The following is a 20,229-nucleotide window of genomic DNA, read 5'->3' on the forward strand; positions in this document are numbered from 1 at the left end:
TATTGTGAACTAAACACACAAAACCATTTAATTTCCATCCCTTTTCACCGTATTTCCTATTATGGTTGAATTAGTTTCTCTAATTTCACGAATACCAGAACAAAAAATCCCTCACATTGTTGTTAAGAATATATTATTCCATATATTTACAAATATATTTACCGCTATTAGAAGTAAACAACAGGATGAGGGAGCCTTTTGCTCTTGTATTACTGATTTTATTACTTACCTCCAGAAGGTGCTGTGGTTTGTTTTTATTAATGGGCTGCAGTTCGAGATTTTGTTCTTAAATGAAGTAAAAAAGATGTTCAAACAAATCATCTGGTAACTCTGCCTCTAGAAAAGTCTTCATGAAAAGCTTGAACCCCTCTAAATCAATTGTCTGCAGTGAAGGGGAAGAAAAAAAAAGAATAAAAATTTTTAAATGTTTTGTAAAAAAAAAGCCCCACATAATTGTTTGATAATCCATCAAATAATATTCCATTGTCAAAAGCTTTGGACTGTATTTAAATATTTGATTTCTGAAGTTACAGACTGCCACATCTATTCTTGAAAGTGATTATTGAATTAAGCATTACTTTGAAAATTCACAGTGTTGCTATAAGACCTCAGAGCACTGTGTAAGAAAGCCCAGAGCAAATTCAGAGCACTTACATCAGGACCCTGAAATCAAGTTCCATGCTCTCAGATTTCTTGATTAGCATCCAAAGGCGCCTACAGAGCTCCCAGGGATGTACTTAGCATGTCTCAGCTTTTCCTCATAATTACGCAGACAAAAAGCAGGTGATTTTTGGATGCCTAATTCAGGGAATTGGAGGCCTCCTGTCTTTTCCTACAGTGGCAACATGCTTTGCTGGTGTTTGTCAAAGACTTACTGATCATCCTGTCTCAGATGGGCTCAAAGAGTCAGATGAGAGTGCTCAGACATGCAGCATTACTTATAGGGGAAAAAAAAAATGTTGTTGATCCAATATATTTGTCATTTAGCCTCATTTGGTTTTGCTTTTGCCAGCAAGGTTAGAGCTGATGAATAAACTCCAATAATGATTTTTTTTTTCTGTTAAAACAGCACTGTCTGTTGTAAGTAATAAAATTAATCATACATTAACTCAAGTTGGAAGGAATACATGAGGCTCATTGAGCTAAACTCCCTGCTCCTCATGGGACTACTGAAACTAAACCACATGACTAAGAGCATCACCCAGATGCTCCTTGACCTCTGATGGGCTTGGTGCCATGACCAAGACATGCTTTGGAAAGCTTTTCCACTGACCAACCAGCCCTCTCAGTGAGAGCCTTTTCCTGATGTCTGATCTCAACTTCCCCGATGGCAACTTAATTCTATTTCCTCATGTCCTGTTGCTGGTCACCAAGTACATATCAGCACCTCCCCCTCAAGGAAGGTGTAGGTTGCAACGGGATCACAGCAATGCAAAGCATTATGATCCCATTTTATCCTGCTAATAGAGAATAAAGATAAAGGTATCCTGAAACATTCTGACACAATTGGTATTTATCATTACATCTCTGATTTTAAAAACAGATTATCAATTAATAATCTGATTACACCTAGTGTTACTCTCTTTACAGATCAAACAGAATAGCAACTTGTCATCATTAAATAATGAAGGGATAAATCCACATGATACCACAAAAACGGACTCTGAGAAATTTCCCTATGCTTCAGTAACCTCCATTTCTCCATAGAGAAGTCCATAGTTCTAGTCCTTTGGTTCACCACAGTGAACATGGAAGGAGGGGAAAAGACTACCAAGAATCAGCTTGAAACCATGCCAGAAAAAAGAAAATAGACACTGAATTTTCAAAGGCCTCAGCAAATCTGATATCTGAGTCACAGTATAAATAATTTTGCTATCATTTAATATCATTTTAAGACTTAGGAGCAGAGACTTCTCTTCCCCTGACTTTTGACATTTACTTCTTTAATGTATTTATGAGATATTGAAATTTATGTGCAGGTTAAATAAGGGGGTTTCCATTTAAGATCAAGACCTAACTAGAGAAGAGTAATGTTTTAAATGTTTATCATCATCCTTATGAGGGACCAACAATACAAATTACAAAATCCGACTACTCTTGTGCAAATCATAGTTATGAGGAATGCAGATTGGCAAGAGGGTATCTCTGCTGAGCTTCAAACACAGAACACCTCATCTGAGAAAGAAGTGCAGTCAAACCAGTAAAACTCTCACCTCTTGAAGACAAAAATAGCAGAGACTGAAAAAAAATTGCTCCATTGCTGAAGATGGGTGTAAAATGGAAATAATCACCTTGGACATGGACTCACTATCTCATCAGACAGTTTCAGCCACATTCTTCTACTTTGGCAAATCATACACTGTTTCATTCGTGCTACAAACTTCACATTTTGCTCTCTGATAAAGCCACTGACATTTAATTCACTGTTTATAAACTATGAATCACAACAGAAAAAGGATTTGTATCAGCATCCAAGTAAATCAGTAATTAGTTACACTAATATCCATTATATAAAAGTATTTTAATCTGCTAGCATAACAAATACATTAATCACTAAATCAACTGACTTTAACAATATGAAATTGCTTTGTTAAATTGTGCATTAATGAAATGTGTCTTAGCTATTTCGCTAAATCATATACACAAAAAAACAACAACAGTTAAGTGAAAACAGAAACTAAACCAAAATTATGGATGGCTATGTAAATATCTTCACATTGCATTAATCTTTTCTTTATTTACCTTGTCTGTGGATTTAATCTATATATTGCAAAAATACTCCCTGAGTTTAGAGCCACCTTAGATTTTTAAACTGCTGCTTGAGTGGCATTGATTCTGCAAGCGGCCAGCAGTAACTAAATCCCTAATGCTACTTTTTTTTTCACTTCATGGGTTCAGAATTACACCTGTGTAGAGAACTGGATAAATAAGTAAGTTTGAAATTATGTACTTCTTCCTGAAGACCCTCTTTCTCAAAGATGTTTAAACTTTTCAATATTTTTAAAATGGTCAGACTATCATTTAGGTCAATATCCTCCAACACATGTCTAAACTGCTAGAAATGACAAGAGATACTAAAGTAAAACATGACTTGGCTTCCATGTCCATTTATTGTATTTGTCATACTGACTTCCAGCAATCCAGGGAGCTCAGCAAAAGCCAAAAAAAAAGGTGTGTGGTTGTTCTAAAGGCATCCACAGACAGATTTCTTCAGCTGAAAGTGCTTTATCCTCTGTTCTAACATGCTTTGTGACCTATATTCCCCAGGGAAGCAGCAACATTCACACAACCAGAGTTCGGATGTTGCACATCCAAAAGCTTTCAAATTATAATAAAAGTTAGTCAGGAGATGGCAAATTACTTGAATACACATCAGAAATACTTAGAATGGGAAAAAAATGCAGGTGCAAAATCTGTATATGCTGTATACAAAAATATATAAAACCAATCCTGCCTAGGGGAGATCTCAGTGTTAAGCCCCGTGATTAGGTTCTCACCTAAAATCCCCAAATCTGGGATTCTAATACTGCGTAGCTGAAAACATTCTAGAGGACCTAACATACTTGGTGTAGATTATCATATTATAACTGAGCTCTAAATTGGTATAGTCATTTCTGGATATCTGTTTTTGTAAAAGTATATACAGTAAGTAAGAGAACAAAGCTAGTCTTTGGCAACTTAGGAGAAGTTTGGATCATCCATCAAGCTTCCCAAAGAAAAAGGGTGATCATCCAAAAACAGGCTCACTTTTAAATTGCTTTCAGTGCCTTCTCTATCATCTCTCTCTCTCATTGTGATACATCTAACTTATTACACAACTATAGAAAAAAATGGACGAATTTCTTAAAAGAAATCCTGAGAGGAGGACTGTAGAAGACACAGAGGTGTTAGAGCATTCTCATAAGCAGAGGTTCAAGTATTGAGTATGGGTTCATTTAGAACAGAGCACATAAGATGCAAAACATTTGCTCTGCTTAACTTAAAACTACTTTCACAATAGAGAAAACAACACACAATATTATAGTAATTTCTCTATTCTGCAATTATAGACTAGTTTTTTCCTTTTCCTCATGGAACTTTACCCTTCTGAAATAGGGAAATGCTGCAGCAAGTAAGTACCCTTCCTTTAATTACCAGCATTCCCCCCCAACCCCATCCACTTTCAAATGTATAGCACAATGTTTTGGTAAGCAAAAAGACAAAGAAGGAAAGCAGAGAACAATCATTTCCCACCTTAACACGCATCATGCTTGACCTTCCTTTTAAATCTCACTGTCATTATCAGAATTTCCCAGCTGAAAATTTCAGAGAATTTTGGTAGGGTTTGAAAATAATTTATTTATGCTAATGAAATCTCAAACATTAATTAAACAGCTCAGATCAGTAACATCAGAAAAATATATAAACCATAATGGTGGATGCGGTGTTCTTAAGCATGCAGGGTAATTGCTTAATTTTCAACAGTTGCTTGCCTTCCAGAAGCTCCAGCTGATTTAAATGAAACCTGAGAAAGAAGGATTTAGCATTTCAGAAAGCATTTCCATGACGTTTCACAAGTGAGGGGATAGAGCGTGAGAGGATGTACCAAACTGACAACAATTAGCCTGGCACATTAATTAATTCATTCCATCTCACAGAGACTATCAGGGCACAGGGAGATTATGATCACAAGTTTCGGGCTTTCAGGAACATTTTCAACATAACAGAAATAAAATAGGACATAGCTGAATCAGAAAAACATGAAAGAACTTCAAAATAACTTGGCGTAAATCTTCTGAGGGAGTCTAAAAAGCAAAAAATCTGTGCAATTTTAGCTTTGACTCTAATAAAAAGGGTACCAAAATCCTTGCCTGGAGGTAAAAGAAAAATAAAGGGTTTTATACTAATCATTTAAAACTGAATTTCTATTTTCTGATTCACCAAGTTTATTAGAGCTCCTTTTCTTATGTTTTACAAAAAGAAACTTCCCAAAATAAATCTTCTGTATTACTGGGTAATAAAACTTCATTTGGTAATTAAAAATTTTGGTATAACTCTAGATCAGTGCACATTCAAAAACACCAAAGAATTCAGGTAATTTAAACCATAAAATTAATCTAAATATATTTTTAGAAGCAGCTATTTCCTACTTATAGATTTTTATTCAGTGTTGCCAAACACCTGAAATTAAGAAAAAAAAAACCCTAAAAATTATATGTTCACCTTGGAGAAATGAAAAAGAGCGTTAAGACATGGGCAACACTGTGTAAATTTAACTTTAAAATTATTTTTAGCAAATAAAATGTGTAAACCATCAAACAATTTCCATCTTTTCTGAAAGCAAACATGGAACTGGACTCACCATGATACAATGCATTGGGAAATCAAAATGTGCATCATCTCCTACCTGCCAAATTGTTAGGGAAAATCAATAATATTTAATTAACCATTCACAAAATTTCAAAATTAATCCTAGCCCTAAACTTCCAACAAGCACTTAATCCATAAATATTGAGTTGTGGTTTTTTACATCTAAGCTCCTTTTAAACAGATAAAGAAGAAACAGACTAAAGTTTATAATGGCCTCTAAGTTACTGACTGAAAAATAAAATCATCCACAAAAACAAAAATGTGCTATGCCCAAGTACAATTGAGACCATCACTTCCTTCAAAAGCAGAGAAAACGTGACAGATTTTTCCTGTTGTGGGGAAAAAACAAAGAATCTCGTAAAGACAACTCACCAGTGGGAATCACCTTGGCTGATTTCCCATTCACCTAAGGAAATTCAAACTTGTGTCTCTAAAGAGCATCCAAATATCAGGAAAGAGCTGAAGAGTCACCAAAGGCAAAAATGAGGTTTCTGTATGCCTCTTCAAAAAATTATTAATATTTATTTGCAAAAATGTGACTGAACAAATTACTGATAAACTCCTATGAATGAGGTGATGCAAACATGTAGCTACAGAGAGGTATCAAGAAAGAGGCCAAAATGTTTCAGCTGTTAGGGCAGTAATTCTGGACACATGGAAAAATGTAAGATGCTTAGGTAAATTTTATAGAAAATAGATGAGACAAAATTTTATTTCTTTTTTAAACTGCCATACCAGAGTTGGATGCTATCTTTACTCAGCAAGGAAATAATCCATTCAGGATCTACACCTGTGCTAGAAGAAACAGAACAAATGTATGTATCACATATATATAAATAAATATTCATCCATATACACTATCATAAACTAATGCTAAATTAAGCAGCAAACAGCAATTACAGATTGCTCAGTGAGGTACTTCAGTGCCTCTGGGACTACAACATGTCATCTCACATCCTGCATATATTTTACAATTAAATTTTGGATGTATGCATTAGTCCAAAAGAACTAACAGTTGTGGGGTTTTTAATGTAAATGCCATAAAAATATTACATACAAAAAATTTCAGCAGTGCAAAAAACTCACTGCTACTTTCTTCTGATTAACAACAGAAGAAGTAGTTTTAATTACAGTGAACCAAAGCAGACTAATCTGTCTTTATTCCCACATACTGTGAGAACATTCCTGCCATGATGTCTGACTAAGCAAATACAGAGAGATTTGCCCAGATCTGTAGGTTCTACTGAATTGGTTTTGGTAAAGAACCCATACCAACCAACGTGTTGTGGTGGAAATTTTTCTGAACATACGGCTTATGGCATCCTTCACTTTACAAGGAAGATACAAAAAATTAGGATTTGCTCTGCCAACTCCCATTACTTTGGAGAAAAATCCTTCACTCAAACAGCCCTTTAAGAACCAGAATGAAACAGAAATTATTAGGCAAGAATTATCCTCACAACACTATTCTTAGAATAATACAATAAAAGTGAATCACAGACTTCTGTTATGCCTTATACATTTATTCAAAATATTAATATATAAAAGTAAAACAACACTAGCTATATGGATAAGTGCAAAAGATAATACCATGCAGCACCTATTTTTTCTTAAAAAAGAAGTCTGGAAAGAGAACGAGAGAGAGAAAATACCATTTGTGTACAGACTTAGTGAGAGGAGGTGATATCTGGGCCAGACAAGCACAGGCGGAAATTACCAGTCTTTCTTCCAAAGTTGTTTATAACCCTATCTCCATTGCATCTTGGCTGTCAAGGAGGCATCACTGAGTAACTGTGTATGAGGTGGGGAAAAAGCCTGGAATTGTGTTGCAGACCTCAGATTTGGAATCAGAGATTTCAACCACATCTGTAGGCAACCTACTTGGAGCAGCTGCCTGGCACTCTTAAGGAAGATGGTGATGGAGCAGACAAAAAGAGGTTTTTTTGAATCATAAAGAACAATCTGCACTCAGTGGAAGAACAAAGATATGATCTAAAAGTACATCCTCAGAACAATGTAGTTCCTTCTACCCCAGCAGCTACAAGCTCCTGGCAAACTCTTTACCAGCTCACAAGCATTCTGATATATTTACCTGTTTATCTACAGTAAGTAATACATTTTAAAAGCCAATTACATAGAAATATCTTTAGCCTGGCCTTTTGATGTCTTCCTGTATCTCAGAAAACCTCTCCTAAGAAGACAGGTAGAGAGAGTTGGGGTTGTTCAGAAGAGAAGGCTTTGGGGAGATTTTATAGCACCTTTCAGAAGGGCAGGTGTAATGGCTTTAAACTGAACAAGGGTGAGTTTTGGATAGTTATTAGGGAGTTCTTTATAGTGAGGATGGTGAGGCACTGGAACAGGTTGCTCACAGAAGTTGTGGATGCCCCATCCGTGGAAGTTTTCAAGGGCTCTGAGCAACATGGTCTAGCAGAAGGTGTCCGTCCACGCCCAAGGCAGGGGTCCTGGAGTTGTCCATTACTATTAGCTCATACTATTTTTCCCTGAATCTGAGCACTAGTTTATCCTTCTTAAGATACTACACAAAATTGTATGAAAGACACATTTGAACAAATGGTAGTCATTGAACTAGAAAAAAAATTACTAAAGAACCTTAGCTTTAAAGAAGTGGAAGTCATAAAGAAATTGAAGACCTGGAAACTGATCAAATAAAGTTTTCAGGATAAACTACATACTTCAAGAAAGTTTCCAGGGTGACACTGATTAATACTTTGACTAAAGAATTCACAACTATGAGGAAACAAAACCATTAAAAATAGTCCAGAGTTCTTAGATGCACTAAAAATATCACTTCGTTCATAGTTAAAAAAACAGTCTGGAATTTTATGCCTCCATTATCGCACAAAATACCATAAAACCTGACATTAAAGTGACCACTATTTTCCATAGTATCGTGGCCATATGTGGATTTCTTTGCAACGTATCCAATGTATCTCATAGACTGTGATAAGATGCTTTTTACCTTACTAACACCACTAAAGAATGCATGTACCTTACTTCTCTTTCTACTCCATACCAATGCCATAAAGCAAAGCTCTTGCTTCCCCACACTTCAGTTTCTTTTGAATCCCAGATAAGCAGAATAAGAGGGATTCCAAGGAAAAAGGAATGTGCATCAGCCTAAGCTTAATATGCTTTAAAAAAATCTCCAATTACTGTGATAAGAGTTCTGTTTCATCTCAAGCACTCACTGATAAGTACATTACACTAATTTAGTCCTACTTCACAGAGGGTGAGTCTCAGTCTCAGGAAGAACAGGAACCGAAGGACTGGTTTCTGAGTAGCAGTCATGATTTTGCTTGGCAAAACAGCAGATAATTTCAGGTTTCTTCTAGTTTTGTATCAGATATATATAGGCCACCATTCAGCTAAAACCACAGGTCTTTATCTCCTGATTATGGCTAAAACAGGCTATGGAGATGCCCTAAAATGCCTGATTCTGGCCCAACCAGCAGAATGGCTCCTAAAACCTTGAGCAACAGAGAGGAAGAGGCTGAACTCCATCTCCAAACACTGTATTTGACTTTGTCCTTTCTCCTAGAGCAGTTAAGCTGTTCAATTTTATAACTCACTTATCAGCTTTACTGATAGTGAACACAGATATCTAAGATCAAGAAAAACCAAGTATGTATATTTTGAAAATTTATGCATTTATATGTATGTTGTGCCAACACACAGAACTCTACATGATACAGACATCAAAAGTCAGCACATCCCAATGCTGAGAATACAGAAAACATGGTTCGTCAGTGAAAAATTGTGTGTATTCAAGGAAATTTTTGCATCTTCTTATACAGAAGTTTTTTAACTTTGCTACATAGAACTTTACTCCTACCATACTGATACATTTGAAGAGAACCAATAATTTCTTAAGAAAATGGAAGCTTTTGAGTCAAGATCTATCCTAACAACTGCAATAGAGAGCTCTAACTGTCTCCTATATTTTCCTAGCTGGTGTAAATACAACAAACAGTTCTTCTGGATGATATGTTGAAAGAAGGGACAGAAGCTGTATTCCTCTACAAGACACCAAAAAATTAATAGTCTCTTAGCAAAAGAGTTTCCATTGTGGATGGAGCAGGACAGGGAGGGGTAGAATAATACTCCTTTTATTCCGCTCCACCACACTGGCCACACAAATCAGAACAAGACATGATCCAGCGTTTGAAATTAATCCCCACCCATGAAGTCTTTTAAAATACCACTTTGGTATTTTAATTCTTTTTGGTCTTTTCTTCTTTTAGATTTGTACAAAATATTTCAACATAAGCGACTATTTTCAGCATCCTGAAAAACAGAATGTAAGAGAGAAAAGAAAAAAAGAAAAATCATTCATTCCAAGAGATTTCCATGACATATGGTTTTCATTTATTAAAAAGAACATTTCACAGATAATGCAAAGAGAATTATGTTGAAATGTAATTTTCAATTAATTATTTTTTAAATTATGTTGTCTGATCTCCAAATGGTGCCAAAAATATAACCAGCTTTCATCTACTGACAGTAATTGCTCTGGGTTATTTTTAGGTGTTAGGTAAGTTCCTTTAACTGATTATTCCTTTTTAAACTACTTACATTGACCCAATATGTGAAAAATGAACTGTTGAATAAGAGTAAATATGACAGGGCCTTGATTCACACATAGTGCTATGACAACAATGGGAAACATTAAAGCGGGTGCATTGGTGACAATTATGTGATTAGCTGTAAATACCAGTGCTAAAGTAATCCCACAGAAGTCAAAGACTTGAAGACTCATTGATTACCACATTTCAAAAGTTGACATTGCCAAAAGATATGGGAAAAAAAGGGGAGAGACTACATACAATGGATTAACAAGCTAAAACCCATGAATTGCATGAGAATGCAAAAGTTCTTGGTGTTTAAAATGTATTTAAAATGTTGATAGGGCAGAAATCCAAATCAAATTTGGAATTCCTCATGAAGACTGGCTTTGGGCATAAGAGTAAAATTTGGTTAAAATTCAAAGTCCTTAGCATTTCCTGATTTAAGCATGCCATTTAATACAATTTTTACATAATTAAATAATTTTGAAAATTCTGGTAGCCAAATAAAACTATTTCTTAGCTATATCAGCATTCAAATTCATATCTACTGATATGAATGTTTTAAAAAAAATTAAAAACCCCACATGCTCTCACAGGCTGCTCCTACCAAATACTCCATATGGACAATTAGTATTTGGATATTATCAATGCACAGAGATAAATTACTGCCAAAATTTTCCCCTAGCTCTTCAAAGAAGTAAGCTCAACAAGCATCTAAAATGGAAATGGGAAAACTCTGGTTTTATGCAATAATTAGATTTTAAGCATAACATTCTCATGTTATTAAAACAAATTGATACTAATTACCAAAATAAGTCTGGAATGTATTCACCAGCTACTGCAGTCTCATCCCAATCTCACATGCAAGTAAAAAAAAACCTGAATACTTTTTTTATCAGCAGATTTTCCTTAATACATAACTCTACATGTGTATAAGTTTGTATATCTTTAAGTATTATACACATAAGTACTTGTATTTAATACTTAACTTTTACTACATATGCTATATTAACTATACAAAGGAGGGGGTTATTTTTAAGAAGAGTGACAAATCACTTATTTTTGAAGGCTCTTGAAGCAGATTATCATACCAAGTCTACTTGAAATTATTACATATCAAACAAAGTGACAAGTAGATAGCTTGCATTCTGTCCCAGAAGAATTGGTCAGAAGAATTTGGGTAGATGCATGTTTCAGACAAAAGCCAATAAAAAAGCAGAATTAATGAATTTCTGAAAAATTTAAGTTATGGCAAAAAGTTCTGGTTGAAACAAATAATTTATCTGCACGTGAAGACTGTAAAAACCTACTCATGGACAAATGTGTCTGAAATGGTATTTCCATAATGTGCTTAAAAAAAAAAAAAAAAAAAAAAATCTATGCATGTTCTATGGCAACGGTATTCTCACATATTTTACCTGTAATGACTCTGTCTGTGGACTGCAAATTTTTGTGGAGGTTATTTCAGCTACATTTTTTAAAATTACTTGCTGTGACACTTTTAGTAAGGAAAGTAATACCTGACATTGTTCATGCACCCCTCTTTAAAGTTTTAAAGAATACAAATACAAAACTTTCACTTCATGAATGAACAGTTTGCTGAGATTCAATACAATCTGAGCCTAACTGGAACCTTTACGTGGATAAATAACATATATCAACAGAAAAAGGTTTAAAAATGTCCTGTTCCATTTCTCAGTAAGTTAAATCCACTTTATATTAAGTAAATGTACAAATTTTAATAAAAGTGGAGCTATACTAATTGACCTAAGTTTACCTTTTTCCTCATCAGTATTTAAAATCATAGCTCGGAAAGAATTAAAAGGCTATGAGCAGTGGCATCTGCTCAATTATACATGTATACATTCATACATGTATCAATATATCTTCTGGACAAGAAGACTTTAAGACATTTCCATTTGTTAATTCCTGCAATAAATTATGGCTGAAAGTATTTTTGCTATATTTTGCTTTCCTATGCAGTTTTATAAACATCATCTAGATGCTACCATGCAGGTGAATCAAGCATAGCTGAAGGTAACACAATAAAAGAGACAAAATATGTTATATTGTTCTTCGTAATGAAAACAAACAAGTAACACTCCCCATCAAAATTAAATAATCTGCCTAAAGCTATTTAAGTTGTCTTTTTTAACAAATAACATGTAAATCTAAGTCACAGTAGGCTCACAAAGTTTAAAGATAAGGTACTGTGCAATACAATAATGTGAAGGAAAAAAAGGAAAAAAATAAGTTCTTAAGGCAGAAAAGTATATCAAAAGGAAAGCAGGATATCAAAGAGGGGAATTTTCACTGGCAGCACAGACAGACAAAAAGTAGATAGAGACCAGTAAAGATAATAAAAAATGCTTAAAATGGAACTGTTTTGCAGCAGAAATTGACTATCTGAAATATTTTACACCTCAATGCCCTCAACATGCTCCACAGAAAGCAGACTGCCAACATCTCTGTCTGGCAGGCTTCCCAACTCTCTAGGTATCCAGAAAGCTTTCCCTAGAAATTTTGCCCATGGAGCCAGAAAAACAGAGCACCCAGTGTCTGAAACCTAGAGTTTATTGCTGATGATGCACACAAGATGTTATGTTATTTTCTTTTGTAGTTAAAAAAATACAGTTTAAGCTTCTTACATGTGAGGGACAGGCTTCTCCTACATTATATACGCTACAATTCTGCGCATCCTACTAACCTTCTGTAAATTAGCCCCAATTTCAGTTCATTTCATCCCATCATTTGGACAAAAGTAGAAAGATGTGACTCATGCAGTAACTTTTTTAATAGAAAATGAAATCTTCCTCTTTGTAGTAGAAATACTTCACTTAATATATTATAATAACACAAGATCTTTACAGTAATTTAGTATCTTCTGTCACATCAAAGAACATAGCTGAGGCAAAGAACACAAAAAATAACACAAAGCATATTCCTGTGTGCTGCAAATTTTAACTACTTTTCCACTTACATCAGTGTCTTTTAACAAGTTTTGTCTTCTTTCCTGACTGCCATGGCCACAGGAATACTATCACAACATCCGAGTAACATCCTCTTCATGACTAAAGCACAATGATACTTTGCATTCACCTTGTGACCAACTACATACACGTCAATTTATCTGACAAAGCCAGCTGGACTAGGGTACACTACACTTCACTCTGCACATGTGCATCTCATTCCATTTACTATAATTCATTACATCATCAAGCTTTTCCAGCATGATATTAATTCCCAAATTTCATTTAGTTTGTTGATTCTATTATTATTCACCCACTCATGTGGCAAAATAATTAGCTAAATACTGATGAGATTACACTCAAGATTGGTCACAGACACACTGCTTTAATGTTGAAACCTCTTTCAAGACCCTCTGAAGTCACTGTGTTAGCTTATTTAAAAAAATAAAGAAATAATGTTGGTCATCTGAAGGAAGCCCTGTTGTGAATGGGGAGTTCTGCTCTTACTAACACATCTCCAAAAGCTCAAGTGGCCTCTGACACCACAAAGTGAGGGGTTCCTACAAAACTAATCCTTTCACTCTCTTGACTTTCTCACTGTTCTCATGTTCTGGGTGCCTCTTCTGAGAACAGTAGAGCTGGAGATTTTTAATACCTTTATGTTACAAAGAAGGAATAACTAGGTCACTTAAAAAACTCATCCATTTGATTAGTCCTTCTTCCCTTTCTTTTTTTTTCCCATTTTACTTTTATACCTGGTTTTTAGGCTACTGAAGTTGTTCAGGCGTAGCTTCTTGGGTTGATGATCAGCATTTTAACCATTTCTCTTGCAATTGCTATAAAGTCATAATTGCTTAAAGCACAGCATAAACCTTATTCAAATTATTGAATCTGCAATTTTAAGCCTGCTACATATGAATGGTATTATACGGTTATAGAAATCAGCATTTACTATTTTTTCCTGAGATCTGTTCTTATAATTTCATAATAATACAGACCATTATGAGATCTCACGGTAAAGCGAAATTTCTGTGACAAGTAAGGAACAAGTCAATTATTAGCTCTTAACTTACTTCTCATATTCAACTCAATTAATGTTAGTAAAATTATGCACTGTGAATGACAAAAATGAAATTCACGCAGTGAAGAATTCTGTCAGCAGAGAAGGAATCAGCATTCTGGTTTGAGATTTAAGTATTACTCAATTTTCTGAAAGAATAGCCACATGCAGTATTTGTTAATAAGTACATCTCAATGGAAGCCTACAAAATAAAATATACTGCACCTATGCATAAAGAAAGAAAAAAAAATTAACATTACTTACTTGATTAAGTATATCTTGTTTCTGTAACACATGCAAGGAAAGAAAGAACATACATACATTAGTGCAGTGCCATAACACAAGCTCTGTTTTTATCACAGAAATATTTTTAGTGAAAGGTTAGTGATTTAGATGAGCAGGTTTAAGACATTAGATGGACTATCCCATTTTCTTGCATTAGCATATAAGTAAAGAAAATGGTTCCAGGTCCGCTTTCTAGTCTTTATTAGACAGTGCAAGCAATTTATTTCTAAGCATGCAATGATAAATAACCAAGAAAGATAAATAAATATAATGTTAGTCTTTCTTCCGTCTGTACTTTAAAAAAAGCATAAAAAATGGTTACCAAGAAGAGTTGTAAATGAAACTGAATTCAGTTATCAGAACTGAATATTGTAAAATCCAAGTGGTCACGGAGATGATCCTCAGTGCCACCACATACAAGAGCACCAGGGGATCAGGCCGGGCCTGCAGGACTTTCATAAAGGCAGATCCTGCTTGACTCCCTGGTCCTTGACACCTATACTCCTTCTATGACAAGGTGACTCACTTAGTAGATGAGTATATTGTTGAGCTGGACTTCTGTAGAAACCTTATCATTAAGGCTGGAAAAGACCTCTAAGATCTTTTGTATAGCGTTTAACACTGCATTCTTCTGGAGAAACTGTCTGCTCATGGTTTGGACAGGTGCACCCTTTGCTGGTTAATAAACTGGTCAGGTGGCTGGACCTAGGGAGTGGTGGTCAGTGAATTTATATCCAGTCAGTAGCCAGTCAGAAGTGGTGTTTCCCAGGACTCACCAAGTCCTGTATAATATCTTTATCAATTATGTAGACAAAGGTATGACTTGCACCTTGGTCAGTTTGAAGATGATGCCCTGTTGGGCAAGAGCTTTAATTTCCTGCTTGAGGGTAGGAAGGCTCCGCATGGTTATCTGGACAGGCTGGACCAGTGGGCTAAGGTCAGTGATACGAGGCTCAACAAGGTCAAGTGCTGGGTCCTGCACTTCCTGGGTCACAGTGAGCCCAGGAAGCTCCACAGGCTAGGGGAAAATTGTGTGGAAAATTGCTCAGCAGAAAAGGAGCTGGGAATGCTGACTGGCAGCCCACTGAACATGGGCCAGAATACGCCCAGGTGGCCAAAAAAGCCAATGGACTCCTCCATAAACAAAAACTTAGGATACACTCAAAAAGGATGACAACACTAGGACCACGAGTACACAATGCTGTGTACTTACTGCCCATTTAGACACTTTTGTCTTTAGCTCTGCTTTCCTAATTCTTGCCAACCTATTCAGTGCTCCCCTCAAAGTGAAATGGATGAAATTAATTAATAAAAATAGATCTCAAATTATGAGAAGCATATTTATCAATCACAGCTTTCCAAAAGACTGGTATTAGCCTTTATTTATATGTGTCTTATACCACATATAAAATCCATTCTTAATTAACTCTTTGATATTGACTTAGAGAAGAACATAAAAATGCAGGTGTGTTCAGTAGCATTTGTAGACATTTTAGGCATCTCCCTTACATTGAAAGCAGAGAGTAAAGTTCCATAAATAAACTCCCTATAGTAGATAACTTTCTGATAATTATATACACCTCTTCCTCTTATCCCCAAATCCCCTCACTCAACAAGATATAAAATAATGTAAAAACAAACCAGAATATTTCAGGTAGCAAATTCGGAATATCGATGGCTTTTCTTTCGCTACTTGCATCCGATTAGATCAGCTTGTAATAAAAAACTGCATTGTAGAACCAGTGGAGTGGAATAAACCCCTGAACCCTTTAAATATATAGGTAAATATTTAAGTAAATATATCACTCAGCTGAATTTGCCATAGGCCTATGACCCATGTTTATAGGTAAAAGACTGGCATCATCTTTCGGTAGAATAAGACTTAAACCATTTGGAGTGTTTATAAATATGATGGTATCCTCTAAAAAAAAAAAAAAAAAAAAAAAAAAAAAACAGAAGTGCTATCCAGAATATATGGAAACAAATAGCTGCACTATGATTGATGCCATCTGGATCAGTTAATTTTTGTCATCTCATTTACTTAAAACCAATGCACAGAGTCCTCATCCAACCACATAAAACAAATTTGCAAATCATTCTGTGAAGAGTTTATCCACACAGCAGGCTGAATGCATGCCAAAAATATAGACACACCTGTGCAAAGGCAGTTCGCTTGTCAGAATAGACTATTCACTCAGTGCCAGAGGAAATTTCAGCCACTTTGCCTCCAGTTCAGCAGTTTATAGTATGAACCTTGAGCTAACAAATCTCACTGGATCCAAAGTAGCTTTGTTGCTAGCTATGTTTTTCTTTATGTTGCACGGCCTGAAGTCTTAAGTGCTGAGCAGCAAAGTACAAAAGCTCTCAGGGTTAGCCTAGGTTCAGTATTGACCCAAGAGCAGTGAATAGCTTGATTCCTGCTGAAGACACTGAAGTCATCACAGGGTGTCTGTCTTGAATTTGTTCTTCCCCTACCCTCCTCCAGTCCTGCTTCCCTGCCCTGAGCACTCTGCTGCTCTGGATGTCTCAATACACTGGTAGAATTCTGCAAATGAACAGCTGTGAAATGAAGAACAGGGAGACGCCATGCAGAGTCACAGACTCATCTCAAGACCAACTGTGCTTATGAATTCCAGCTTTGCACAGATTTTGCCAATTCACCTGGCTTCAGTCAGAGCAGTTTTCCTGGGTACCCATCTTGCCATGACTCAACTTCCATGTAGCCCCAAATTGGAAGAATGACTTTGTTAAAAGAGACTAATCACACCACTTCAAGTAATCATGTTTATATACAATTGACAATTTGAAAATATGTTACCTATACGGCAACATATTATTTAAATACACATAATATGCAGTTATTTTTTACTTTAACAGGGTCCACTTCACAAAACTGAACATGTATGATGACACAGAATAATTGAAGAATTAGAAGAGAAAACATATAATAGAGTAAGACCATTTTATCAGTTCACATTCACAAAACAACAACAACAAAAAAAACAAAACCAAAAGTATCTCTATATTCTAACAAAAAGAAGGTAAAAGCAGCATCCTACAGCCTTTGGACAATCACACCATTCCCATCAATTTATATTCTGTGAACGTATTTAACTAGAAACCTGGAAATCTAAGATCATCATTTACAGGATCAACTCCCACTATTTTACTGAATTATTAATTTTTTTCCTTAGAAATTGACTAAAATGACTAACATTATGCCTGGCCAAGTTCAAAGCATCAAATAATTTTTCAATACTTAATAAGCTATAACTCATTAGCTGGCAATAACTGTATTATTGCCAATATGTTGACATTATCTTTTTACATTTTACATCCTGAAATAAAGGATCAATAAATTTTCATAACAGTACATGCCTCTATCCTTAATTTCACATAATGTGAGCACAGTCAAAAATATTACTATTAGAAACATTACTGAAACAGGTTTTTATTTAGCTACATTCTGAATCACACTATTAGGATGTGCTAAGAAAATGCAAATTTTAATTTAGGATAAGAAAAGAAAACAATCTGGCTTTTTCTTCCAGCCAAATCAAAATACTTTGTGTAGTGGTGAATCTGTAGTGACAATGTGCATACACAGCTGTTTTTCGTTCAATTCTTTGTTTCATAACATCAGAAAATCCCACTACTAGAAACAACACAAGGGAAACAGAATTTAAAAAGAAATCTTAACCTCCCTTTTTTTGAAATTATGCTTAACATTTCCAATCTTCAGAGACTTGAAAACCATATTAATCTTATCATAAGGGTTGTGGAGGTGTTTTGGGTGTTTGGTTTTTATTTGGGGTGGAGGGGGGGAAGAGGATCTGTGTGCTAATTTTGGCTAGGATAAGTTAATTTCCTTCACAATAGCTTGCATGGAGCTATGTTTTGGATTTGTGCTAAAAACAGAGTTCATAACAGAGGGATATTTTAGTTATTTACACAGAGTCACGGCCTTTTCTCACCAGCCCACCAGCGAGGCAGCTGAAGATACATAAGAATTTGGGAAGGGGCACAGTTGACATAACCGATCCAACTGACTATAGGGATATTCCAGATCATATGGCATCCTGGTTTTTTGCTTTCCAAACACTTTAAAATATCCCAAACACCTGATTTATAAATAAGCTTCTATTTCAAATGCTTAGAATGGCTGCAGAATTTGCAAATTGTCTCCATCATCTCTGATCATTAGGAAACAAGAAAAATTACCCCTTCAGGATTATATTTTGCTAACACACCACTGCCATGGAATTCTTCTAAGACATCCTTAATTTTCTTGGTGGAATCTGGATTAAAAAAAAAAAAAAAGAGAGAGAGAGAGAAATTGAAAATACAGAACACTGATTTCCATAATATGAACTGTAATTACAAAAACAACAATCAAAACTGCTAATAGCTTTTTGCAATGCACATTAGTAATTTTCTGTAGCTGTATGAGAGCTGTGGGCACAAAGAAAATGAGAACATCCTTTACCTTCTTAACAAGTACTGTAAAAACCAGCAAGTAAAACAAAATGCTCAGAAACAGACACTCTTTCATCTAATCCTTAACTATTAAATACCACATTTCTGAAGGAGTTTTTTCAGCACTATTTCAAGTCACTTTTCTTGTCCTTGAGTCAACCACAAAACATGGTCATTTCCACCAGCACTATAAAATCTCCTTTGGTAGAGCTGCCAGTGAATAGAGGAGCTGGACAATACCAAGATAAATAGGAACGTTCCAGAAACAAACTCTTCAGTGGTCACATCAAAGAAAACAGATGATGTTCTCAAAACCTCAATTTTTGCAGATCGCTCAGGTATTCTAAAAACTATCAGCTTCAGTAACTTTTGTCTAACAGAATTGTGCCAATCTCTGCAGTTCAGAATCAGGTAGGTATAATTTTTCCAGTTTATTTTAACTATGTGCAGAATAACAAAGCAATTGTTCCAGTAATGCCATTACATAAAACCCTTGAACTCATCATGCACATAACCATCTTTTCCACATTAAATATCTCAGCAATAGAAGAAAAATAACTCTAACTCTTTTGTTTCTTTAAAATGCAGTAGTACAGTGGTCAAATGTACATCATGGGCACAACACCACAAACTAGTAATGAGTACCAACATAGTAAATAAGAATAGGTGAACTTTGCATCTGCTATTTTATTTCTACAACAAAATCTGGAAGGAAAGCAGAGAAGCAAAGAGTGAACCAAGAACAGCACTCTCTAGAATCAGTATTTCGCTACTTAATATTACAAACATTAGAACCTAATATAGCTTTTACTAATCAAATCAACAAAATATGGCATTCTAAGAATTCTTAGACTTTAAAGAAATCCAGCATCTTAAACCTGACTCTAAAACATACATCTAGCAAATTCTGTGACCTGAAAGGAGAAAATGTAGCAACCAAAGATTTGAACAATAGTTATGCAACAATTCTGCAACAGTTCACAGCAGCTATAAACAGGATGAACACTAAAATTCAGTTTTAAGAGGTGTTGGAGGAGGTGTTTCCCTCCCACTCTCATACACAGTTTACACAGTAATAAGAATGGCTTTTCCCAAAGTTTTTAATTTACCAAATTTTCTTAAATAAAAACATCTGAGACTATGTGGAGCCCCAGAAAATTGTTTATTTTCACTAATTGGATGTATTTCAATGTTACTGTCAACTATAAGCCATGGAGTTTAGCAGGTCTCTTGGGCAGTCAATGCAAATATTTATTTGATAAAATCATCTATAATCTATAATCTCATTACTGTGTCATTTGAATTACCACAAAAAATCCACAACTTTATGTACAAAAAAAAACCAATAAAAAGAATAAATAAATAAATATGTTAAGCAACAAATTTTATTATCAGCTGCAATTTGAAGCTGGTGGGTTAAACACTTACTGACCAGGATAAGCGCACAAACTGATGACTGACAATATTTTATTTTTTATTTGGCTTCTATTATTTAAATATGTTA

The 20,229-nt window shown here is 35.1% G+C and overlaps 1 protein-coding gene across 1 annotated transcript in view; it reads right to left on the reverse strand.

Annotated features, from left to right (window-relative positions):
- The window catches only part of DGKB (diacylglycerol kinase beta), a 328,399-nt gene that overhangs the window by 249,062 nt on the left and 59,108 nt on the right, over nucleotides 1–20,229 (reverse strand). Inside the window, 5 exon segments of the mRNA XM_066318191.1 lie at nucleotides 226–258; nucleotides 261–300; nucleotides 302–382; nucleotides 14,229–14,249; nucleotides 18,471–18,547. Coding sequence (XP_066174288.1) covers nucleotides 226–258; nucleotides 261–300; nucleotides 302–382; nucleotides 14,229–14,249; nucleotides 18,471–18,547 — 252 coding nt within the window.

Source organism: Sylvia atricapilla, chromosome 1 (genome assembly GCF_009819655.1).
Source record: "Sylvia atricapilla isolate bSylAtr1 chromosome 1, bSylAtr1.pri, whole genome shotgun sequence".
In the NCBI taxonomy this organism is placed as follows: domain Eukaryota; kingdom Metazoa; phylum Chordata; class Aves; order Passeriformes; family Sylviidae; genus Sylvia; species Sylvia atricapilla.